The 27,126-nt window shown below is 30.6% G+C and overlaps 2 protein-coding genes across 2 annotated transcripts; one reads left to right on the top strand and one right to left on the bottom strand.

Annotated features, from left to right (window-relative positions):
* Positions 1 to 1,893: 1,893 nt before the first annotated feature.
* On the bottom strand, positions 1,894 to 4,196 carry LOC147918423 (uncharacterized). Its single transcript, XM_087505796.1, has 8 exons — positions 4,068 to 4,196; positions 3,852 to 3,963; positions 3,505 to 3,614; positions 2,893 to 2,973; positions 2,622 to 2,803; positions 2,411 to 2,534; positions 2,171 to 2,329; positions 1,894 to 2,079 (listed from the first exon to the last, which is right to left on the bottom strand). The coding sequence occupies exons 1-8, from the start codon at positions 4,194 to 4,196 to the stop codon at positions 1,894 to 1,896; spliced, it is 1,083 nt and encodes a 360-aa protein (XP_087361922.1).
* A 17,984-nt stretch (positions 4,197 to 22,180) lies between these two features.
* LOC147918424 (uncharacterized) lies at positions 22,181 to 25,520 on the top strand. The gene is made up of 2 exons (XM_087505797.1): positions 22,181 to 25,336; positions 25,431 to 25,520. The coding sequence occupies exons 1-2, from the start codon at positions 22,601 to 22,603 to the stop codon at positions 25,518 to 25,520; spliced, it is 2,826 nt and encodes a 941-aa protein (XP_087361923.1). The 5' UTR covers positions 22,181 to 22,600.
* The last annotated feature ends 1,606 nt before the right edge of the window (positions 25,521 to 27,126 follow it).

Here is a 27,126-nt window from a genome sequence, read left to right on the forward strand (position 1 = left end):
TTTTCTAGAGACGGCATGTGTCGTTTCATTCTTCCTCCGATATGGAATCTTTGAAGGTCTCATTATAATACGTCAAGTGTAGTAATCTGCAAAATGAAATTCAAAGTACGATCAAGAATTCATATAATCGAGTAATTCTGACAATTTTATTCTAAATTTCGCTGTTAGGTTTGTTTATATTGGAAGATGGTGCCGTATATATGATGCCATCTAAAATGTACTAATTATTGATATATACGAATATTGACATATGTATCTATATATCATCTTAACTTTTTTGAATATTTTTTTTTAAAAATACGTTATTTATCTTTCTATTATGTATGGAGATCTTTAATACGTATTTTTTGAAATTTACTTTCTTGATCTTTGACAATATTTTATTTATTTAATTTTTTTTTATCTTTTTTTTGTTATATTTCCATAATCTTGTAGATCATTATCGGGTCATTACTGAATATCTAGTTTTTTTTTATATATTTTCAATTCTTATATTATATTTTTTTGTAACAAAATTTTAAAACATGTTAAACTAAATATTTTTCTTCCATTATAAATATTATACTATTAACGAACTTTCCGCTGAATTGTCATATCATAATTATTATTAATTAGGAAGATAATTTCATTATGTTATAAAACTAACATTTGATAAACATTAAAAAGTGATAAAATCCCTTTTAAAAACATAACGAATTATAATAACATCATGGTGATAATCAGAAATAAAAATAGTTATTATTATTGAATATCAAAATATGAAACTAAAATTCAAAAACGACATTCTAAGGTCTATCCTTTTTCATGATATATCTTTGCGTACATATTTCTTGTTTTTCACACACCAGAAGTATCCGGAAACATCCTTATCATATGTGTAGATTGGCTCATTGTTAGGCATGACATTGTATTCCATCCAGGATTGAAATTGAGATTTCTTGTTCGCTGATTTCAAAATACTATTTTCACCGTCAACAACGGTATTTTGAACGTCAAGATGCGCCAATGAGTTATCTTCAGAAGAAATTGATTCTTTTCCGGTTTTCCTGACTTTTTTTTGAACTGGTTCAGCAATGCGATCCTCACAAAAGGAAACAAATTGTTCTTGTTGAATTTGCGAACGGACCGCACCTTCATCAGGTCCTGATCTTTTCTTGGTGGTTCGACGAACTCCAGATAAACGGTTCATTATGATTCTGCACGTATACATTTGAAACATGTGAATGTAATTTCAATAATACAAAATAATGAAAAGCTTGATTTATGTTTTACCTTATACGTCAAACAGCAAGAACTTAAAAATTGGTTCAGTTTTTTTTTTTTTTTTTTTTTTTCTAGTTGACATGGTAAATTAATAAGACTTATATATATACATATAAAATGTATAAATTAAGTTTACACACTTGATAATATTATATTTCCTAAAATTTCGTATTGAAAATGCAAAATATTTAGGATTACCATTAAGTTTTTAATGTAAAAAATTTTGTTAACATAATTGTTAATGGTCATTTTCTTAAATTATCGTATTGAATTTTCAGACCATTAAATTTGACCTTTTATTTTTAACATATTATCATTATTTATGGAATTTTGAAATATGTTTAAAAAGATTTAGGTTGGGGTTTAGAGATATTCTAACTATTAAAATTTCCCAAATGATTTTATAGTATGATATTTATTAAATTATATTGTATATATTTTTAATTTTCGTTTATTGTAACATAATTATAGTAATTGAAAGAATTAAAGTTTGACCAATACAAATACGCTAAGAAGCTTAAAAGCATTCTTAATTGTTCAAAATAATTAAAAATTTCAATTCAAAAAAATAAAACATAAAGATGAAAATAAAAATTAACCAATATCATGTTTTGAAATGACGCAACTTTTTCAATCTCGGGGTTCAGATTTGATTTTTTTCCTTGTCATCATGCTATGACCCCCGGTCGATCCAATATTGCTGTCTGTATAATCTCTCTTAGATGAAGTCAAATTCATTTCAGCTGGTGCAATTTGCAACTTATGGTCGTCGAGATCCAAAGAATTATTCGAAAGTTCATTCCTTTCATATAGTTCCTACATTGAAATTACATACATTGAGATTTAAAAGGTATAGAATTCATAATGATATTATGGATATATGTTTTTTTTTTGTTTACTTTAGTACCTTTCCAAATTGCACAACCATGTCTTCCTTTTCCCAAAACTTTTCGACAACATAAGCAGACTTGTCGCTTTTTAAATTCTCGATTGTAATCGAAATTTTAAACAGCATAGTCCTCCCAACCAACGCAGAGAGACTTCCAGGAATAGGTGCAGTATCGTCCTGAACAAATGTGAAATCTTGATTTTAATACTTATTTTTATAACTTTAAACCAAAAAGAATTCAAATGATACTATACTTACTTTAGGTTTTTCCAAAGCTAGTTCTTCTGCTTTTTTTCCAATAAATAGTTGGGCAAGACCGTCAAAGAAGAGCAGCTTAATCTTTTGTGAACTTCCGTACCCAACATGAAGTATGAGTTTATACCTTATAAACAGTTTGGTACGACTTAAATGTGCGTATAGTTATAATCCATAATTCTTTTAAAAATTTAAGAGACAATTTGGTACTTACTTGTAATCAACTTCCATAACATCAGAATCACAAACTCCACAACTATATAGTAAATCCTTTCCAGCTTGAGATTCTGGTGGATATGGCTGCACCTTCTTATTGCAAACTTTACAGGCAATATAATACCATTTGGGCAACACTTCAACAGAATGAATTGTCGCGATTGTCACACATGTTCGCGCCTGTAAAGAATTATTCAAACATTTATTATCCCAATTATAATTCAGAAAAAAATAAGATCAAGATATCAATTTTACGTTTGAATCATTACCTCAAGTGCATAAACGATTTGGTCCATAGTACTCTTTTCGTTCACAATGAAAAACTCCTCATATAATGTCACCTTGGGTTTCTGAGGGCTTGGGTCATCATCAAGTTGTACTAAATCAACAGCATCAGTAGGCAACCTATATAGTTATGATAATAATAAGAATATGTGTATGATTTAAGCATGTCGTGCAGAATAATATAGAAAGGATTTATATATTCATATATATACATATATGTATACTTACTTATTTCGAAACGCGTCTACTTCAGACATAACTGGATTTATGAGAATATCGGTAGAGTTGAACGCATTGGAAATACTATAATTTCCTGTAACATGGATTTAATTGGCAACGTTAGATTTGACAATTATAAGCTTTAAGTTTTGTTTTTTTCTGAAAGTAAGATATTACCTTTCCATTCCTTCAGGCATGCAAATCGTATTACACAAACGACAACAGTATCTTGATGTTCTTTTATTTGTTTATCAAAGTCCTTTGCAAGATCCCCCCACACCGTGCAATTTAACCGGGTTCCACTATATTACGAATGCATGAAAAATAATAAAATTTAGTTATTTATTTTAGATTAAATTAATTTTCAAAATATTTACTAAAGTTACATACGTTAAATCTTGCAAATCGAAGCTCAATTTGACATTATCCTTCCCTTTCGTTTTGACGCTATCAAGATTTCCAACACTGACGATTTGGCCGATTACATCTACGAAAAAAAACATGAATTAATATTTTGTTTTTTACATGTAAATATAACTTTTAAAAACAAAGTTAATTAACAACTCACCAAACAATATATTCTTATCTAATTCTCCAGATAAGATAGTAGTAAACGCCTGAAAATATTTTTCTGGAACACGAACTGGGAATTCATCACATGGTTTCACAACAGTGGTTCTATAAAAGACGATTTTAAATCCCAAAGAACTTGTCTTAAAATTACTATCATAATCCACTAAGCTGAACGTATCGACTATTTTAGACTCGCCGACAGCAAGTTGATTTTGAAACCTGCTGACCAAACCATCTTCAATAGATGCATGTATCCTTGTACCCTATATATAACGATTTAAAGTTATAAAACTAATATCCAGTTTCACTAAAAATTTCATAGATAATTCAAATAAACATGACGCTTCAATTTAAAATTAGAACTTACATCACTATCAACGAAGACCATCTGAAGGGACTTGAATGATTTCCAAAGTCTTATGATACAGACTCTTATCTTTTGATGGTCTAAAGCAGGGTTGAGATTGTCTAACTGAACAAAAGGTCGAACGTTCATCTTTTTAGAAGTCATATTGAATTGAGCATACAACTCATAAACACATTAGCGGAACAATATTTATAGAGATGTTATACAACCGACTTGATTTTTTATTTTTTAGAATATTTTCTTACTTTATTTTGTTAAAACGATGATGATGAGGAATGTAAACATATCATTTATGAATATTCTCGATATGTTTATTATCATTATTAAAAAAGTATATTTAACATTTTTTTATTCTTTCAGATTTAATGAAATTCATCAAGCAGTTGTAAATTACCATATATCGTTATTAAAATAAATGTTATTTTGTAAATTATAATAATAGTTTTTAATATTTTTATTAAAACAAATTTCTATATGTTAAAATTTGCAACTAACTAAATTTAATAATAATACAGAAAATAATATTTTAATTATTTATTAAATCCCAAAAAAATCATCAAATATAAAATTACAAAAGTGTTTTTCAATAATTTTCAAAAAATACAGAACTTCGAAGAACGGTTTTGAGCATAGTTATCAATAAGGTCTTCGATGCTTCTCAAAGGAGTCCTCAACAGCAAGATGAATATAGGAGTCAAGTGAATCTCTGTATTTTGCAGAAGGATAAATTCTAATCAGTATTTTTTCATATCAGCTAATCATTAATCAAATAAAGTAAAATTTTACTATTACCTTAGGTCTAAATCGAACCTATAGTCGGTATCATCCAAATCTTTGATTCTTGACTCACCATGATCAACGTAATTGTACCTAAATATTTAAAGTTAGTAAGATACATCCACATATTTCTAAAATATATAATCGAAAGACAATCCAAAGTAATTCTCTGACTTACATGAACATGTAGTCTGCAAATTCTGCACTCTTCGGGTCCTCGACAATCTCCGAGCATCCATCGCCGTTGGTTAGGAGAACATTATCATCTAGCATTACCGATGTTAAATAAACAAATTATTCATTATCATAATAAACTGTACTGAATTACTAAACTAATTATCTATAAACAAACGTAATCACCTCCGAATCTTACTGCTTTCCACATTTTGAACAGACAGACCCTCTTCCTGTTACGCAGTTTGAAAGTTTTGAACATATGATTGGCATAGACTCCTGTTGCGAAGCAGTCAAGTACATATCCCCTTTGGAAAAAGGTTTGTTGATATAATAATGTCAATCTACGTATTTTATCAAGCACTTAAAACAGTTTTTTAAAATATTATTATTCATATATAAACTTACTCAATCGACTCGATAGTGAATTTTATGTAGCGATCCATCAAGCTCCAACGATAGACACCATCTTCTTTTTTGAAACTCTTGATTTCACCCATATTGGTGATGCATCCAATCAGATTAACTGCCATAAAAACGAATAATATGTGTTGAAAATAACAAATTAATCTTTTATAAAACAATCCATTATAAAGTCCGATTTACCGTAAGGCCATCTTCCATGAAACGCATTATCATAAACACGTTTAAAATCTAGATTATTAAAAGATTTGGAAATGATAGGATCTCTTGCAAAACTGATTATAGTTTTGTCTGTGAAGAAGATCCGATAACCGTTTTTAGTTTTCTGGATCTGTTCTCTGTCACTCTTGACTTCAAACTTCTCTATAACATAAGTTCGATCCTCCGACAATTTAAATTCCGGAACACCATTGAGTGATGCCGGGATAGTAGCATGTCCAAATGTACCCTAATTCAGAGAATGATTTACCAAAGTATTTAGACACACGAATACATATGAAGTAACAACGAAATAATTCTGTATAACATACCTCTTCGTCTACCAAGATTAGTTCTGTCGATACATCATTCGAACGATCTCTCACTCTCCATGAACGGAAAACCTTGACACGAATCTTCCATCCCATTGTCCAAGGACACAATTTGTCGAGCATCACAAATCTTGCCATTTTTTTTTTTGTTTGTCTTTAAAAAAAAGTATTTTAGTTAGAGAGAAGTTTAGTAAGAGAGTGAAATGAAGAAGTTGAAAAGACAGTAGTTTGGTTTTAAGTTTTTAAATTCGACTATAAGAATTTATAAGGTGCTAATGGTTGCATAAAAAGTATCGACTCGAAGGGGTGTTACCATCCACACCTTTTAACTACATATTTGAAAGGTTCATGAATATGTAAAAATCAGTGGGGATGTCTATTTTGAATACAAAAGGTAATTAATATAATATATGTTTTGTTTTATGAATTAATTAATAATTGAATAATATTATAAATCAAATTAAAATCCAATCATATTATCATAGAGGATTAAAGTATTATTTTTATCTTATAAATATGAAGTATAAAAGTCATGCACTTTAAAAAATCAATTTCAAATTTCCATATCAGCAAAGGCATCCAACATCTGTGTGACTTGAGGACATGGAGGATTGATCATGACACTGGTACAATTGTGCACTGTGGTAGCCATCCATGTATCTACATTAATAAAATTTGATAATTAGTTAACTTTTTATTAAAAAAGCAATTATAGATTTATCAGCAAGAAATGGTCCGAACCTTTATTACTTTCGAGCTTGGCAAAACGTAATACACATATGATAATATCATTGTGACGATGTATCCAATGGTCATAGAAGCTGTTCGCGTAGTCTTTTGGTAAACGACATGAGAAATGTTCACCCCTACAATTTATCATCACTGAGAACTTCTCAAATCATTGAAATTTAAATTATAAAGCTCAATAATTTAGAGCAACTTACTCAATATTTTCAAGAACAACGAATAACTCATTCCATTCTTTGTATGGTGGACCTTGTTCCATGGTATTTCCAACACTAAAGACTCTTCCGATAAGATCTACGAAAATTTATACAATAATTTAACTAATCAAGCACTTTAAACTTAACATATAATATAAAAATAAATTGGTACCCTTACCTACACAATATTCAGAATTAAAATATCCACTTTTAATATCACTGAATGATACGAAAGAGTAAAATTGATCTGAAGACAAAGGAAGTATTTTCTTAAACCATGTCCCATCTCTCCAATGTATTCTGAAACGATGGTCAGTTGGCCTAAAACCGCCATCAACATTGCTTAATGAGAAACTTGATAACATAATCCATTCACCTTCTTCCAAATCGTTAAGAAAGATGTCACGATAAGGAGAACCCATCAATACATGGATTTTTGTACCCTACGTAAACGTTATACATAAGTAAATAAAACTAAATTTAAATTTATAAAACATTATATAATATAAATATACCTTCTCATCTACTACGATTAAGTCTGTTGACTTGAAAAGAGGATGACGACACTCAAATTTCCTCAGAATTTTTACGTTAATTTTCCACTCATGAACGAAGGGGTTTAGGTCATCCACATCGAAAAAATAGTCTCTCTTCCCGAACTTTTTTTTAATAGCGTTGGATAGGAGGTTAGCCATAATAATCTTTTTTTTCAAAGAATTCTTAGAGAGTTCTGTCTGTCAAACATATTTATATATACATAATACATAAATCTGTTTTCGAATATTTACATCTAAAGATATTATCAAATATTCTTTATATTTATCATCGTGAAAACTTTAATGGTATTTGTAAAACAATCATAAATTAGTAAATCATTATTGTCATGTTTCCCGTCATTTTTATAAAATTTCTATTTTGTATAAGTATTCAATATTTTTCAGATATCTACATTCCAAATTATGTTATAACCACCAAAATTTCTGCATGATAAAAATTAAATTATTCATTAATTTATACTGACTGCAAAGCTTATTAACAAAATATTATTATTTTCACAGCTATATTTTATATTATCTACATATTTTTATGTAATTAACATAATTAGTTATCCGTAAATAACATAATTAGATATCTATATATATATATATATCTAATACAATAGAATTCTTTGATTTGATCATACTATAATTATAATGCTCTGTTTCAAATTATTTAATTAAACTCATTCAATCTCTAAGTCAAATAATCTATTAATATTATTTATACAAAACTCGCTGAGAATTTCTTCAAAATAAGTTTTTTATATGATAATCACCAAATCGGTTATTTCATAAATTTAAAAATCAATTAAAAGGCCGAGATCAAATACAATAGATTTTTTATGATATATCAAATTACACTTTAATTATTATCAATATCAGTTCTCCATTAAGGCAAAATCCTCAAACATCTGCGTGACTTGAGAACATCCAGGATTGATCATGACCATTGTACAATTGTGTACCGTTGTTGCCATCCATGTATCTACATTAACAATAAATAATTAATTTATATTTTTTCAATTATAAACAATAATATTTCCAGCGTGTATAAATAATTCAAACCTTTGATAGTCTCAAGTTTGGCAAAACGTAACACACATATTATATCAAAATCACAATGTATCCAGTCATTGAAAAAGACATTCGCGTAGTCTTTTGGTAAACGACATGATAATCGTTCAAACCTACAATTTTACGTTATGTAGAATTAGAGTCATTAACGATCACGAACATATTGTTAAATCATATTTCGTTAATAGAATGACTTACTCAATATTTTCCAGAACGACGTACAACTCATCCCATTCTTTATATGGAGGACCTTCATCAAAACGATTTCCAACAGTGTACACTCTTCCAATAATGTCTGTTCATAAGAATTGCATTAGAAATTATTTTTCAGGTATTTCTTTAAAAAATTTATATAATTATTTTAATCTCACCTACACAATGATCAGGGTCTAATTTCCCTCTTTTGATATCATTAAATGATACAAAAGAATAAAACTGCTTGGAAGACAAAGGATGGATTTTTTTAAACCATGTTTTGTCTCCCCAATGTATCATAAAACGATGATCAGTTAACTTAAAAACACCATTAACAATGGTTAGTGAGAATCTTGATAACGTTATCCAGTCAGCTTCTTCCATATCGTTTAAAAAGATGTCACGATAAGGAGGACGCATCATCACTTGAATTTTTTTACCCTATATTATTAAAAAAATATATAAGCAACATAATATGTTTTTTTTTTTTTTGAAAATTATCATACGGGATACACAACTTGAAATTACCTTATCATCGACTACAATCAAGTCAGATGATTTAAAATTAGAATGACACACCTCAAACTTCCTCAGTATTTTGACGTTAACCGTCCACTCATGAACAAAAGGGTTTAGGTCTTCCACATCGTAAAAATAGTCTCTCTTTCCGTTCTTTTTTTTAATGGGATCGAACAGCAGGCATGCCATGTTTATAAAAGAGAATAAAAATTTATGGTAAAACTAAACCTACGATCTTGATTTTTTCAACTTGTAATCGGAAAAATATATATATATATATATATACATTATTTTTTTTTTCTGGAAAATGTATATTTATGATATTATCAAATCTCAGTATTACTTACCATTAGATAAATTCGATGGTATATATTCATTCTCAGTAATCACCAATATATTTGTTTATTTACATAAACTTAAATTATTTACATAATCTTTTAAGAAACTTACGATTTATAAAAGTTTTAAATATTTATAAAAATATATCACTCAACGAAAATAGGAACTATATATCAAACATTGCATACCATATTTTTTTACGATTTATGAGAATAACTTTAAAGTCCAAGACTAAGATATGTTTTCTTTACGATTTATCAGAATAACTTTAAACTATTTTTAGATTTCGTAATTAGGTCAATATCTCTAGTTTATATTATCGATTTAACGAACTTTCGGGTTTTAGAATAATAAAATAAAGAATCGTTTATATTTTATGTCAGATAATAATAATTTAAAATTCAAGAACAGCAAACGATTAAGATAAAATTCTTAACATTGTTAATGATTTATAAAGGGAACACGAAGTTTATCCCAATCAATTTTAGGAACAACACATTCTTTTTCATCTTTCTCAATAACAACCCTAACATCTTCTAGTCTGTTTCGCTCTTCAATCAAGTCGATTCGCCCCTCCAAGATATCGTCTATTAGCGAGATCTGAGCATCGATTGTTTCAAGCTGACAGTTTAAGCCGACAGATTCTTCTTTTTTGTTGATGTACTCTTTCAACATATCAATAATCGCAGTGAAATGTTTCGTCGTTTCCTTTAGAACCATGTCTCTCGATTTGCGGAACGCTTGTTTAACTATGTCGATTGCTCCATCTTCCCACCCGAATTCTGACATAGGCTCTTTCCGTTTTCTAGAACTTTCACCTTCCATCTTTAAACTTTCAAACAAAGAACTGATGGTACGAAAAAATTTAATGAATATCGTTTGGGATCTTACCACAAGGTTATGGATGATAATAATCTTTTATTTTTATCTTTCTTTCTTGACAGGGGAAAACAAAAAGTCACGATAATAATAATAATATAAAGACTTAGAATGCTTAAATATTAGTTCTAAGAGTCGCGATGGTTTTCTAATTGGCATCTATTAAGGCCAGGCCCATATAATTTAACCAAGAAAAACATTTGATACTCTCTGTCAAATTTTATTATATTTTAAATTAATTAAATTCACGTGAGTCTTCTTGTGAAGATAATTATTATTTTAGAAAATACTTAATAAAAGTTAAACAAAAATTCTGAAACATATTTAAATAAATTAAATAATTATTCATGCCCAAAGTTTCATCAAACTATAGATTGATGCTCGTATGACGAAATTATTCATCATCTTCATCTTCATCATCTTCAACACTGGAATCAACGTTTAGCCAACGTCTGAAAAAATAAAAACAATTCAGGATTAAACTTCCCACATAATTTTGTTTATACCTTTTTTCAATTTATTAAATTAATGAACTTACAGCATATCGCCAGTATTAATTCCATCCACTTCATCTTCAAGAATGACCTTTGAGCATCGCAACTGAGACATCAAACATTGCATACCTAGCAAAGTAGAATTTAAGTAAAATGATATTTTGGATGGTATATGAGACTGATATTGAACAGTACCTTCATAAACAGAGATCCTCCAAAACAGAAGAGTACACATTATTGGTTGATTAGTAGTATAGGTAGGCGAAGACATAATTTGTTTCCGTTTCTCAAGAAATGCAGTACAAACAGAACCAACAGCAACACATTCAATCTCTTGGCCACTTTCATAAAAACAAAATGATTGTATATAATTTAATAAAGAACTGTTTAAAATAAAATTTCTATGTATTTACAATGTTATATAAAGTTTTTTAAAATATATTACTTGTGTTCAAGGATAGTGAAGGTCACAACTTCATTCTCTGAAATGTAGCCATTTTGATGATCGAGGAAATCAATCATCTGCGAATTGTTTACATGTACCACCATTCCTAAGACATCTAATATAAAAAAGAATTTTAATGTTTATTAAATATAGTAAAATTAAGATGGATGTATGAACATGAATTGAGTATTTTGCATCATACATAAGAATAAAATTGTCAGTACTTCGTGGATTTATTGGAACCATTTTTGTTTTTTCCTGGATCAGGATCTCAAACGGATGGTTTGAATTTCGGGATGATTGTTGACCTTCAATCACCTTAATTCCAGAAATCTCGTACCAGTCTCCTTCATTGAGCTTTCCATAGTAACAATCTACATAAAGTTCCGCATCTATCTTGGCATCAATCCTAGTTCCCTAAAATATAAACATAATTTAGCATTCCATTGATTTTTTTTTTGTTGTATAACTCGATTGATATTTGCTAAAACTGCTAAATGGGATGAGGAAGAAAATTTACCCTTTCGTCGACCAAAATCAAACTTTGATAAAAAGGCTGTCCTTATATAAAATGCGGTGGCCATTCTCGAAGTATTTTCATAGCAACTTTCGGGTTACGTAAAGTAGGATTCAGATCTTTCAAGTACAGCACCATCCCGATTGGACTTTTTTTTTGCGTGTATTTAGAAGCTAGAATAAGTATCAGAGAGAACTTTCAATTTGTTGTACTTCAAATATTAATAGACAAAGGAAAATAAGGATTTTTACAATTACAATTAAATATTTGTGTAGATTGTATTAAAACCCGTGCTCAAAACAGGGAAAGCTGCATGAGTATCTGTTCGATATGAATTAATCAATGTTTTCGTATTTTCAGAATACTTTATTTTTTTTAAAAAATAAACTGGACGGCTGAAACTCTAAATTCAAGACTGCATGCCTTCCCTTTCTTATTTTCAACTTGCATGCTGACATCTTTAATTATGATGCATTGGACTATCGTTTTTTTATTACTAAGACTTTTGTTGAAACTTCATTGGAAAACTAAAAGTCTTCTACTTCATATTTCATTTTAAGTAATTTATATGTAGCTAATTTTAAAATTTATGTTTAAATAAACCTACTGATTTTTTAAAACATAATTCGTTATATGTAACTAATTTGTTTAGCTCATTATATGTAAATAAATAATTAAAATATTTCATTTTAAATCAAAGCAAGAATTTTTTAAAATCCAACTACTAACTAAATATAAAATAATTAAAATCCCATAAAATCCCTAGAACGCCATAAAAAATTCATGGAAGCCAGTCTTCTATCCGCGAGTCCTCTTCCTCGATCTCCTATAATTCAATTAAGTAGAACGTGAAAAAGTTTATAAACGAATTTCGTTTTCATCTATTTTATAGCATGAACTAAGATGTTATTCTTACAATTCCATCATTTTCGCAACCTCAGAATTGCAAGGATTGAGTGTTATTCGCGTACAAACTGTAGAAGATATACTTCTTTTTCCTGCAAAGTTTTAACAGAATTTATTTAATCCTTTAAATACACGATCATCATAAATATGCAATAACACAAATTATATCTTGGAAATATACCTTGAAAATCTTCAATAACACCCCAACGAATAACACAAATTAAACGTTCACCCTGGAATGATTTTAAAGCATCGTAGAATTCCGCAGCCGTTTTTTCGAATAATTCACACCTTAGTAGGGTTCCACTAAAATTAAAGAATTAAAATTTGTGTGATTTAAAATAATGGATTAAGAGTATGATTATGTATAATATAAAATATATATGAGTTTTAAAATTTACCTGAAATCACGAAGATCAAATGAGATTTTGTGATTAATTGAGATATCCTCTCCTTTTTTTTTAATTTTAAGATTATCTTCAGTACTTTCCAGCTCATCATCTTTTTCATCTTCTTCAAAATCTTGGACATAATCTTGGTCATCTTGATCATTGTTACCACTGTTATCTGTTTGGTATTCGCTATCATCATCAGTTTCTTCCTCAGTATCATCCTCTTCTTCATCTTCTTTATAATCATCATCGTCCTGATCTCCAACATCAATGTCATCATCAGAGTCTTCAAAGATCGTGCAATCTGTTTCATATTGATCATGAAAAGTAATGTTTTTCTTTTGATTTGAACCATATCGAGTACAGTACTTAAATAACATACGGATATTATCACTTTGTGTGACATCCTCATGTTTTCCATTATTTTCCACCCCTTTGATTTCCTCTTTTTGTTGTAATTCTCTGAAATTACATCTGAATTCGCCAACATTTACAACCTCACCAATAATGTCTGTATAAAATTTAAATTAGTTCAAATATAATGAATCTCAAATAGTATTTGCAATTTCTTTTTAAAAAACTGAATTATTCCCTTACCGATTAAGTAATCTTCACATTGGGTACCATCATGGATGAGTTTGAAATCGACGAAATCATAGAAATCTTCCCCTCCAACAATTGAATTCTCATTTATTTTGGTATTGTACAAAATAACAATTTTGTAACGATGTGTAGTAGCTAAACATGAACCATTCTGTTCAACAACCTTAAAGTCTTCGAAATCAAGCCAATCACCAACCTTGAACTTTAAGACAAAACGATCATAAACATCTCCACGAAAGGAGCATTGGACCTTTACACCCTAATAAAACATAGTATTATTAATTATCGGATAATACGATTTTGTTACATGTCTTTAAAATATTTTTAAAACCTTGTGATTTGTAACTTTCAGGTATAATTATTTGAAATATATAATGAGCTCATAATTAAATTAAAGTAAATACCTTAATATCAGTTAAAACCATCTCCAAACTTGGACCTTTATCTTCCCACAGACATAAGACCTTCACACGAATTTTCCATTCATATTTTGAAGAGTTCAAACGCGAAACATCATCGAAAAGGCTATACCTAACCATAATTTCTTGTTTTTTCGTGTGTTCTTTGTATTCCTTCTCTGATTTAGGTTTAAAAAATCAAAAGTGTCGAATAGACGTATATATATACAATTTTATATATTCACAATTTACATTTTTTTTCGGAAGTGATATTTTTAAATTCCTGTTTACCAAATCATTTTACTATTCTGTAAAGATCTCCAGACATTGATATATCTTTATATTTCCTTTTATTTTTGAGTTAAATAGTAATATTCTTAATGATTATTATTACGGCTTTAAATGCGTTATTTTTTTGTTTAAAAAAAATAAATCATGATCTTACACTATATTCTAAACTGTTTTAAATATAGAATATCTCTTAAGATTTTCAACCCTACTTTACATAAGGTATAAAATAACAATTTTAGATTTTTCTAACAATGATCTACAAAGTTTTGAACATAATAATTATCACATTTTTAAGAATATTAGAATTATTATGTCTTTTCTCTATTTTTTCAAAATTGAGATAATAATCAAGAACCTTAGTAACCGATCGTTTAGATATCATAATTTTCATAATACTATTCTCTAAATATCATGCTTATATTATCCTCACGTCTGAATATGAGTTACGACACCAAGAATTGTTTTTCCATATGCAGATTGTTTTCATTAATTAATAAAATTATTCAAAATATTAGACATACTTTTTAACATTTTTTTTTATGTTAATAATAGTTATGAATAAAACATTTAATTGTTTTATTTTGTTCTTATATAATAATCAAGCACCCTGGTATTCGGTAATTTGATCGTCATTATTAAAGTATAATCTTATATTATTAAAATAAATTATCATTGGACTATTTCTATCTCATAAAATATTCAACCATCTAAAACAATATCAATAAAAATACGATTATAAGATCGCAAAACATTCATCCTACTATTCTCGAAAATTCGTCTTCCTCCTTTCTTCACGCCTGTTTTTTTGCAACGACACCAATCATATCTTCTTCCATACGCTTCCTATTTTTTTAAATAATAACAATGTTATAATTTATATATAATGGATTTTGATTGAGATTATTTGAAGATAATTACCGTGTAGTTTAGAAGGAACGGAAACGTCTCTGTTTTTTTTGCGATCAATAGCTTCTCTGCAAAAATTCATTAAAATAGGATTAAGATCAGAATTTGCAGACAAATGATAATAATTTGTTTCATTAATATTTAGTATCAAGATGACTTTAAAACACTATTGATTTGCATAATAATACCAAATAAACAAATGATTAACAAACGTAAACAAATAATTAGTGTCAAAACCGCTTTTTTAACATAGAATTACTACCGAACAATAGCCGAAAGACGCTGTGTTGCTGACTCTGAAACTCTAATCTGTTGATTAATCACACCAAATATTATTATATCCATGAAAATAAGAGTTATTAATTTAAAAAATAACTATTAATTTATTTTAAAAAATATACCATAACTTCTCGGATATCATCAACACCATTCATAGTCTCTCTACAATAATAATCAGTAAATGCAAATGTTAATATGAATTTCTGAATCAAATATATTTATATATATAATTAATTTTCCTTTTAAAATAAAATACATGTTCTTCACCATACGATCATTGATAGATTCATCTAAACAATGTTTTAATTTAATTTGATCATTAGAAATATATTAATATAAGGAAATTTAAATTTAGTAACATACCTTTTAGCAATATATTTGAAGATGAAGAATTCAAATAAAAAAAATCGATAGCCCTCGCCACCTCCATCTATTCATTTATTTATATTTATTTGTTAGAGCCACAAACTTATAAATTAATTTTTTATAACGATGATAGAGTAATTTACTATTAAAATTTAAATTACCAAACATCTCTCATCACTATGATCATCTTCAGAAGCTTTCCTGCAACTATAAAAATAAGTCTTTCTATTTAGCATGATCAAACTATAAAGATTAAAGTTTAAAGTATTCATAAATAAAAGACCTAGATTTCTTGTCCGAGAACATAGAACTAAGATCACGACCATGTACCAACTCACCTGAAACATAAGAATTAGTATAATCGTTTTTATAAAACATTTAATAAATCAAGAAACCTATACAATATATTATAAGAAGTAATAATGAAACCATACTCAAAGTTTTGGTAATGCTCGAACCTGCGTTCCAAACAAATACTACAGAAAGAGGACATGAATCATTAAAACACGAACACGAATACGAAGAACTATATAAGGGATCATCAAAACTATAATACATATATAATTTGAAGAACATGAGAGAAAATCAGAGTTTTCTCTATTTTAAAGATTTCGGATTATGGAGAATGATTAGGGTTATACCTATATATATATATATATATGTTTACAACCTATAATTTTAAGGTTTCGAATAGGTCGGTATATTTTGGTTGGGTTTTTTTGAAAGCCCATTATTTTAGGTTTTAGCGTTTTAAATTTTATTAAATCACGTTTTGACGATTATATAGATTAGATATTTAATTATTTAAACTTTTTATAATTTTCTAAATTAATTTGAAGGGTAAAAACGTCCAGATTAGAATCTCATTAATGGCAAATTAGTAATCTTAAGTCTGAGGATGAATGTGGTGCGTTTTAACAACTTAAATAGAGAGAAAAAGCTTGTCCGAATTATTTTTAGGGGTAATTTTCATTAAGGGCAAAAGATGTCAAATTTTGTGAGAATGGCTCTCAGCCCTCTCGACTTCTCCTTTAATATATTAGATTAATTAATTAAAGAAAACATAACAGTAGTGATCGCTAGCTCCAGCGGCATCATATAAAGTTATCTGTGTCCTGGGTGTTTTCTTGATGATAATATATAAGACCATGCGAGAGATTGAAAGCATGATCGCCTACTTTAACAGGCAACGCTTTATCATAACTCTCGTCTATTTTAGGAGCAGTAGCATCTGGATATTCCTTGCGCAGAAACCTCTGTACAGCTTCTGCTCCTTTCCACCTCAATCGCATCCAACTATCTACTAAAATAAATCTCGGCTTTTGTGCAGTGCCCCATGAAGCCATGTCGTCATGCATTCCTTTCAGAAACGCTCGGAAAATCTGAGATCTTGCGGACATTATTACTTTTTGAGAGAATTGATGATTTTTTTAGAGAAAGATGCGAGAAAAAGAGGTGAACCGAACAGCATAATATATACGCAGCCATGATCAAAGTTGGGGAGGAGATCGGGAAATTTTCTGTTTGTGTGGATAAGGAAATTTTCTGAGTAGAGAGCTCACAGTGGGAGGATATCGGGAAAACTTTCTGTTTGTGGATCAGGAAAGTTTCCCAGTAGAGAGCACACATGCAGAGGTCGAGATCATGGGAAAAGTAAAATTTCTGAGTTGTGAGAGCACACAGAGAGATCAGGAAATTTTCTGTTCTGTTAGTACTACGTACATATATAGTAATTTTATTATTCTTGCAAAAAAAAAAAAAAAAAAAAAAAATTCCTTTTATTGATGTCCAAAACAGGAAAAAAATAAATAAAAACAAGTCCTTCCCTTTTTTTTTTTTTTTTTTTTTCTCTATTTATTTAAAAGATAAAATAAATAATGAAAACAAATAACGTGGTTCATTATTTTTTTTTTTTTTTTTTTTATATAGAAACTATGTATGACACCATATGAAAAATATACGTTTGATTGAATTCACGATTAAAATGCATGTATATAGTTTTAAAACAAAACACAATAATGAACCACGTATAGATTGTGTCTTTTAAAACAAAACACAATATTATATAGATGTTTTTTTTTTTTTTTTTTTTTTTTTTAAGCTGCAACTTTATTAGACACAATTGAGTGATCCTCATGGATGATGATGTTTACAAGAAAATGCGGTACATACCAAATATGTTCCCAAACCCCATATGAAGTTGCAAATGTTCTTTTGCTAACCGGTCTGCAGCCTTGTTATTAATTCCACTGAAACTCCACACTTGTAAACTTATTCTACCATGAAATATATAGAGATAACCCTTCGAACCCAATTATGCACCCGAGAAGTTTCTTGTTCGATTGTTAACCAAAATTTTGACTTGTTGATTAATATCACCTTCGAAGATGACTTTCCGATGACATTGTCTCCAAGCTTGCTAGAATCAAGGCTTTAAAACTCCCCTTCTAAAACTTGACAGCATAACTCCCCCTTTACCACGACGACCAACCTTCATGTAATAAAATCCATCTTCCTCACCTAGGATCCTTCCGTCCTGAGGAACAATCCCATATTCGGAGAAAATTTGCAATCATAGTTACATTTAACATATATAACCTGGTTTTGGTTTGGCCCATCTTGATGTAATTAGGACTGGTCGGTTCCATGGCCTTTGATCGTTTCCACCCATTCATGTGCATCATCTTATATTAAAAAGAAAAGAAAAAAAAAAACATGTTTATCGCAATAATATCAACTTTAACATGCAACTTATGCTTAATATTCACCGATAATTATTTCACATGATATCAATAAAAATATCTGGAGAGAACAGTCAAAACCAAATACTAATAAGTCAGAGATATATTGCTATAGAGATAGAGAAAAAACTGATATAAATGTAATTAACCTAAGGTTATTATTATTATATATATATATTTCAAGTAATGCCTATGAGAGAGAACTACTAATTGATTATGAAGTCTTCTGTGTATACAAAATGATATTACTCTTACTCTAAACAGCGATGTTAAACATAACGTCAAATATACTAGCGTTTTTTTTTAACAAGAGTTTTTTAAAATACCTCATAAGCATCATATTTGCAAGTCATTCCACAAAATGTGGTTAAATTTGGTGATTATAGAATCCTAGATTTAAGTTATGTTTAAATGATGCTCAACATATCAACAAAGCTAGATTGAAACATAGTTTGTTATAGAGAGAAATCAGTTTATGTGATATATTTAGAATAGACCTACATAAAAAAAAAAGATACGATTGAAAAATTTCTGGTTGTGATTAGAAGTAGGGTAAACTACAATTTATGTATGATTCTTGCGGCGTAGCGGATATATATATCTAGTATGAATAAAAATTCAGATTGATCTTATTCCATGGATTCTAACTCTCATAAAATTAAAAAGTAAAGTTACATGTAAGAAAATCCAAATGAACACATATTTTTTATCCTATAAAGCACAAATCACCTGTCCAATAAGGTTAAACTACATCAGATTTTTTCTGTTAAATTTTTAATAAAAAAAATTCACATTAATAAAAGAAACAAACACGGTCGTGCAAAAGAAAAAAAAACTTACAATAGACAATTAATAAGTTTTTTTATTCTATACTAGTATTTTTGCAGCAGTTTTTGCTCAAAAATGTTTTTTGGAAAGTTTTTACATTTTGACATTAATATTAGTTACCAAAGTTTTCAAAATTTATAGGTAAGATTTAAAAAAATAAGGAAATCTTTCTACTTCATTCAAACATAAAAAATATGATTCTCATTCATTTTTATTTGAATTTATATTTAAATTATCTTGAATTATTCTATAATGCATTTAGTTAATAAAATTTGTGATTTTTTACTGCATATGATGTATTACAAATTTTTAAAAACGGGCATATATTACTCATTAGATGAATAACAAAATACGGATATCCCACATCGCCTAAAAAATTGGGCAATAGTTCAGAGTCATACTATAAAAGAGACCAAAATGATTCATAATACTATTGAGTAGAAAGCTTGATTTAACAGGCATTCAAACTTATATAAATTTTATTTGGTTTATTCCGGTTCCTTATTTTAAAGATTTTTTTAAAAGTTAAATATTATAAACATTTAAAACTATTAAAAAGTTAAATATTATAAATATTTATATTTTATAAAAGGTGTAAATAATTGAACTTTATAAGAAGTTTAAACATTATAAATATTTCAACTTTTAAAAAAAATAGAAGATCTTTAAAATATTAATAATATATTTAAACTTTTACGAAACTTTAAATATGAGAAATACTCAAACATTTTAAGAATTCCAAGTATTATATAAATTTAAACTTTATAAGAAGCGTTAATCTTATAAAATGTAAATGGTTACAATCTTAATATATAACATATCAACTCAATATAATATTTATAATACAAAACAGTAAATATTAAAAATTAAGATTATATAGTGCGAGTTAAAATATCTTGGGACGGAGTTATATAGTGGGACAGTTTTTGTCAATATTTATATAAATTTAAAATATCGTTAATTTGGTGTTAAACGGATAAAACATCATTTCATTATTTTGTTAACACTATCGGTATATTAATCAAATTGATTAATAAATATTATGTAAAAAATAAATTATATTGCAGTATTATATGGTTTAAACTTTAAACCATAAAATTAACAATTATTATATAATTATAACATATTTAACCAACAAATACAATATATAATTTAAATGTTTTAGTTATAACTAATTTATCTCGCGGTGTACCGTGGGTCCTAATCTAGTTTATGTGTTTAAGCCCAGAAAAAAAAACTCATTTATCCAACATTGTATAAAATCCTAGAAGCTTAAGAATCACATTTCTTCTACCTTCATCATTTTCAACTTCCTCTGTTACAACAAACACAACACAACCACAACTGCTTCCTAATTTTACTCCCACTAACAGCTCCACGTTCATGGTGGTTTTGACAAATCCATCTTCTATATAAATTCAATTTCAATTTACTTTCTCTTCAACTTTCTCTGGGAAAAATCTATATACAATAAAAGAACAGAGCACCACAACACCACTTTTATCTTTGATAACCAATTTACCATTCACCACCACTATATTCACGACTAGCCACCAGATCTATACCCAGTGGCGGAGCTAGAAATTGTTGTCATAGGGGTCAATTTTTTTTTAAAACTAAAATAATATATTATATAAAAAATAATATTAGTGTTTTTGTTTTGAAATAATCAATACACAAGAAAAAATGAAATATTTACCTGAAAATCAACCAAAACGAAAGAATTTTTTATACAATAGTTAAGAATAAAAAAAATTTCAATGCAAATGAATAATTTTGATCTCATATTGATAAATAAAAAATTTATGGTGGTCAAAAACTACAAAATATAAGGGTCAATTAAACTATTTTTAAGACAATATAGTAGGATTTTGAGATTTCATAGGGGTCAATTGACCCCCATAATCACATGCTGCCTCTGCCTCTATCTATAGCCTCTGTTCGATCAACCACAGCCTCCTTTAGATTTTGTTCATATCCATAATTTTTCTCTTGAATTCATATTAATTTGGATGTTTATAGTTTCAGAATGAAGATGCATCTGGGTTATACTCCTCTCTCAAATATATATATTTTTTAAAAAAATGGAAGATCAGTCCTCTAATATCTAGGACATAGAATTTTATCCAAAATATAAATTAAAATATCCATGGAGTTATTCTCGATTCAGAAGCAAAACAATTCTTGTGAATGCAAAGGTATATAAACGTTATTGTGCTTACATTTATAGTTTTCATATTACATTATAGCCTTTTTTCAAACAAAAAAAAAATCGAATATCCCTAGATTTTCTGAGGCTAAAACCACTACAAACATAGCAAACTCCCTCCAGGTTACTTATAATTCTTCTCAATTCTTATCATCTTTGTACAATTCATTTCTTTTTTTATTTATGTGGGAACAGTAGTCACCGATTGATAATGTTTGTTCAAGTGACTGTTTATATATACTTTCTCCATATGACTTAATCATTCAGTTCTCTTTACCATCATATTAATTATAATATATATATATATATATATTTTTTTTTTTTCAGTTACAAGATGTCTTTTTTTTTTGAGAGATTAGCATGTAGACCTACTTTGTGAGTTTTCTCTTACACTTTGACATACTTTGTGCTATTGCTATACTTTTTGTTAGTTTTTGCCTTAGGTGTCTTTTTATTCTTCCTACATTGCCCTCCACCTAATGTGTCTCTTTCCTAACTAAAAACAAGGGAGCAAACTTAATGATTCATTGTGAACCGTCCGATCCTAACTAGAGTGCCTTTGATCGGATGGCTGTGATTTAAGCTACCTTTTTATGCGACAAGTTGTATGTTTTTTACTGAGTTACATAAAAGGGGACAGTTTGTGGATAAGAAACTTGGAGCCGCTGTAGGGTTTTTGGAAACATGGCTGCGGAGGTATGTGACAGGGTTTCGTGTGGATAGGTTTTTTCATGATTATTTTTGTTCCTTGTTCTTTGTGGATGGATGAGTAAGGTTCCATGTTTTTACGTTTTGCAGGATGAGATTCCTTCTTTTTGTGTTGTTATTAGCGGCAACTGGAGTTGTTCAGGCGATGGCGTTTGGGGGTTTAAGGTGGATAATAAGCTATTGTCTCGTGTAGTACCTTTAACATCGTCGAAGAGTTTGTTGGAGTTGGAAGAAGCGGTGGTGGCTGAATTCGGGCTGTCTGATAAAAAGGCGATTCTAAGTTACTGTATCCCTACGTTTATGCAATTGACTACGGGGGTGAAGACGCCGCCAGTTATTGTGACTACTAATGTCGGACTAGAGTACTACACAGGGATGTTGCGTGCGAATCGAGGGTTGAATTTGTTTGTTACGTTTGAAGAGGTTAAGAAGAGAGCAAATCAAGTTGGGTCTATGGATTCGAGAGAGGGACGGAACAAGAAGCAGAGCTGTGGTTCTTCATCTGGTCTTAGTAATAGTTATAGCGAAGAGGGTTTTTTAGTAGATGCTTGTACGGCCGGTTCAAAGAATGTTTTTATTGAGACTACACAGGTTGACGATGATTACATGGCTGAAGTTGAAGAAATAGAGGGAAAGATGATGGGCGATAAGGTGAAGGAGAATAGGAAGGTAGTTGGTGTAGTCGATGATGATAAGAGTTCCGACGGCATGAGTGATTCAGAAGGTTTTCTGGTTGCGGATACTTTTGAAGAAGTTTTGGAGGAAGAAGAAGCTGATTTGACAGATGTAGACGTGACACCTAAAGACTATGACAAAGAGTTTTGGGGGAATTTCATTGGCGATCAGTTTGGGAGAGTTAATGTTGTTGAGGTTATGTGCAATACATTCTCTTGCTTTGACCACACGGTGTTAGTTAATGGGGCTACTCCTATGAAAGATGAAGATAAAACGCAGAGAAGTTTAGAAGTGAGACCTGTTGTTAGTGAACATGTTGGGGTATCTACGTGGTCAAGTGAGCGTGGTCCAAGAAATGGTGTGGCCGTGGATACCAGGAAGCTTGTAGATATTGATGATGAGGAGTTTGATATCCCTCCTCTGTTTGACGACACAGAGTATGAGAGGGAAGAGATTCCCGATCTAGATTTTGAGGATGATGGTAAAGGGATTGGTAAAGGAAAGATGTTTGCAAACAAGGAGGATTGCCAGATTGCTTTAGCCATATATGCTATTAAGAACCAGTTCCATTTTAAGCAAACGACAACCAAAAAGGATTCTTTTGTAGTGAGCTGTACTGGTGAAAGTTGTGAGTGGAGGGTTCTAGCTAGTGAAATGAAGGAGTCAGGATACTATCAAATTAGGAAAGCGAATCTTGAACACACCTGCCCCATAGAAACGAGGAATAACTATATGAAGAAAGCAACCTCACGGGTAATTGCTGCTGTCTTTAAGTCGAAGTTCAGTGATCCGACAAAAGGGCCATGTCCCTTGGACCTGCAGCAGATGGTTCTTGAAGATCTTAGGGTGGCTGCTTCGTACAGCAAGTGTTGGAGGGCGAAGGGTAAGGCTTTGGATGGGCTGTTTGGTTTGGATGATGAGTCTTACGAGGACCTGCCTGCGTATTTGCATGTCTTAAAAGAAGCTAATCCAGGGACAGTTACTGATATAAAAACTGAGGTCTTAGAAGACGGGAGAGAACGTTTTTTGTATATGTTTTTGTCATTCGGAGCATCCATTGAAGGTTTTAAGAGGTTGAGGCGTGTTATTGTTGTGGATGGTACTCATCTTGACGGGAAGTATAATGGAGTGCTTCTTACAGCAAGTGGGCAAGATGCAAATTTCCAGGTGTTCCCTCTGGCTTTCGCAGTAGTAGATAGTGAGAACGATGATTCTTGGACTTGGTTTTTTGAGAAGCTAGAGAGAATTATTGCGGACAGCAAAACTTTAACATTTATTTCTGATAGACATGGTTCAATCTACACGGCAAAGAAAAGAGTTTATCCGTTGGCGCATCATGGAGCCTGCATTGTTCATCTTGCTAGGAATGTGAATGCCCGGTTTCATAACAGAGGGCTGGTGAAGCTTGTGACGAAAGCTGCCTTCGCGTACAAGGTAACAGCCTATCAGAAGATATATAGGCAGATAAAAGCTAAGAACAGCAACTGTGCGACGTACTTGGATAAAATCGGTGCGGGTCATTGGAGCCGGGCATATTTCCAAGGGAATCGTTACAATTTGATGACATCAAACATTGCGGAGTCGTTGAACAGAGCTTTGGGTAAGGGTCGATCGTCACACATTGTGGAGTTACTGAAGTTCATCAGATCTATGCTATCAAGGTGGTTCAGTGCTAGGCGTAAGAAATCTGCGAAACACAAAGGGTTAACTCCTCCTGAGGTTGATAAACAGATCCAGAAAAACTTGAAAACCGTTTCAGGAAGCAGAGTTGGGACTATATCAAGTTGGAGTTATGAAGTTGTTGGTTTGCTAAACGGGAAACACCATGTTTTGCTTGATATGAAACAGTGTACGTGCAAACAGTATGATCGAGTTAAAATACCATGTGGACACGCATTGTTAGCAGCAGATACACAGGGTATACCATATGGGACTTTGGTTGGTGATTTTTATAAGACAGAGAGTTGGAGAGCAACGTATGAAGGGGTAATAAATCCAGAGGTAAGTGATGCTGAAATACCAATCGAAATCAAGAACCGTGCTTTGTACCCTCCTAAGGCTCGACGCCCACCTGGTCGACCAACGCAGTCAAGGATCCCATCGATTGGAGAATATCCGGTTAGTCAGAATTATTATGCATCAGCTTAAGCTAATAATTTTGTTTGTGTTAGGTAACCAATCTGATTTATCTACTTGTCGTACGTAGCTGAAGAATGGAGCAGGAAAAGTTAAAGTCAATAGGTGTGGGAGATGCAAACAGGTTGGGCACAACCGAGGCACATGTTCGAACCCTCTCCCATGAGTGTGGAGGCCTGAAGTTAGTTTTTGCATTGTTTTGGGGTGGTGTTATATTGTGGATACACCTAGGCAACCTTTTTTTTATGGTTGCGTTTTAGTAACGGTTATTTATGTTAGCTTGATTATTGTAGTAGTATCCATGGTTATGCAACCATGTGGATATAGCTGAGTTCTGTTTTTTGTGGCGTGGAGGGTTGTTGGACCCGATAACCATTTGTTCGGTTATATTTTGGTTTATGATGTGGGCATTCAAAACTTTTTTCATTGACATTTCCAATCATTGATATGGATATGTGTGGACATATGAATTTAGCGTTTGAATTTGTTGGGGTTGGTGGTACATCGTGGATACCCTAATTTTTTCATTGTTTTGGGGTGGTGTTATATCGTGGATACACCTAGGCAACCTTTTTTTTATGGTTGCGTTTTAGTAACGGTTATTTATGTTAGCTTGATTATTGTAGTAGTATCCATGGTTATGCAACCATGTGGATATAGCTGAGTTCTGTTTTTTGTGGCGTGGAGGGTTGTTGGACCCGATAACCATTTGTTCGGTTATATTTTGGTTTATGATGTGGGCATTCAAAACTTTTTTCATTGACATTTCCGATCATTGATATGGATGTGATCATCAAAGCTTATTAACATTGATATGTGTGGACATATGAATTTAGCGTTTGAATTTGTTGGGGTTGGTGGTACATCGTGGGTACCCTAATTTATAAGAGAACCGACCCTGTTCATCGTGGATACCTATAACTTGTACATACAATTTTGACCTCGATATATGTTGAATTAAAACGTAAGACTACGGACGGACTGGACATGATTTTGACAATACTTATCTCTACTTAATAACAAGAGAATACTTAATAACTAATAAACGTGGTCATTCATTTGATAACTCTAAATATCTCGGAAACGTTGTATCGTTACGCTTCCCCATAATACATTGTATCGCTTGTTTCTGTCTCTATGCATTCAATCGTCTCATTCGCTTAATATGCCTATTCGATCATGACCCCTATAAAACTCCTCTAATTCTCCCCCGAAACTATTGTGTCTCCTTTACTCAACAAAATCATTTTAAGAGTGCAGCAATGCCGGCGAGGGTTCAAGAGGATGTCCTAAACACTTCGCAGAGGAGCCAACCGAAGTAGCGAGTTCGAGTAAGCGCCCCAAAAGGAATGATGATTTCGAATGGGAAGGGGAGGTTCTGGAGGCCATGCGAGCCGCGCTAACTAAGACACGAGTGGTGACCGAGGCGGAGACTAGGGATCACTACATGTCTATAATTCATATGATGAAGGATCATATGAAGAAAAAAGAAGAGAAAACCGCCCTCCTTCATCAAGTTGAAACAATCGATGCTAAAATCACTCAACTTAATGATATCTTGTGTCTGGAAATTGAAGATTTGGTGGCAGAGGTGCAGAGTCTTGAGGATTTGCGAGCAGGTGGCCGCCGATGCCGAAGAGTGTCAGGTTCCTCCCCCAATTGATTGGTCGAAAGTGTCAGTGAAATTCAACGATCCGTAGTGTTATGTCTTGTCTTTATGTACTCGTTTGTTTGTTTTTCAATTCTGGAAACATCCTTATTTCTTACCACAT

The sequence above is a fragment of the Camelina sativa genome, chromosome 20, assembly GCF_030686135.1.
Source record: "Camelina sativa cultivar CO46 ecotype springtype chromosome 20, ASM3068613v1".
NCBI lineage: Eukaryota > Viridiplantae > Streptophyta > Magnoliopsida > Brassicales > Brassicaceae > Camelina > Camelina sativa.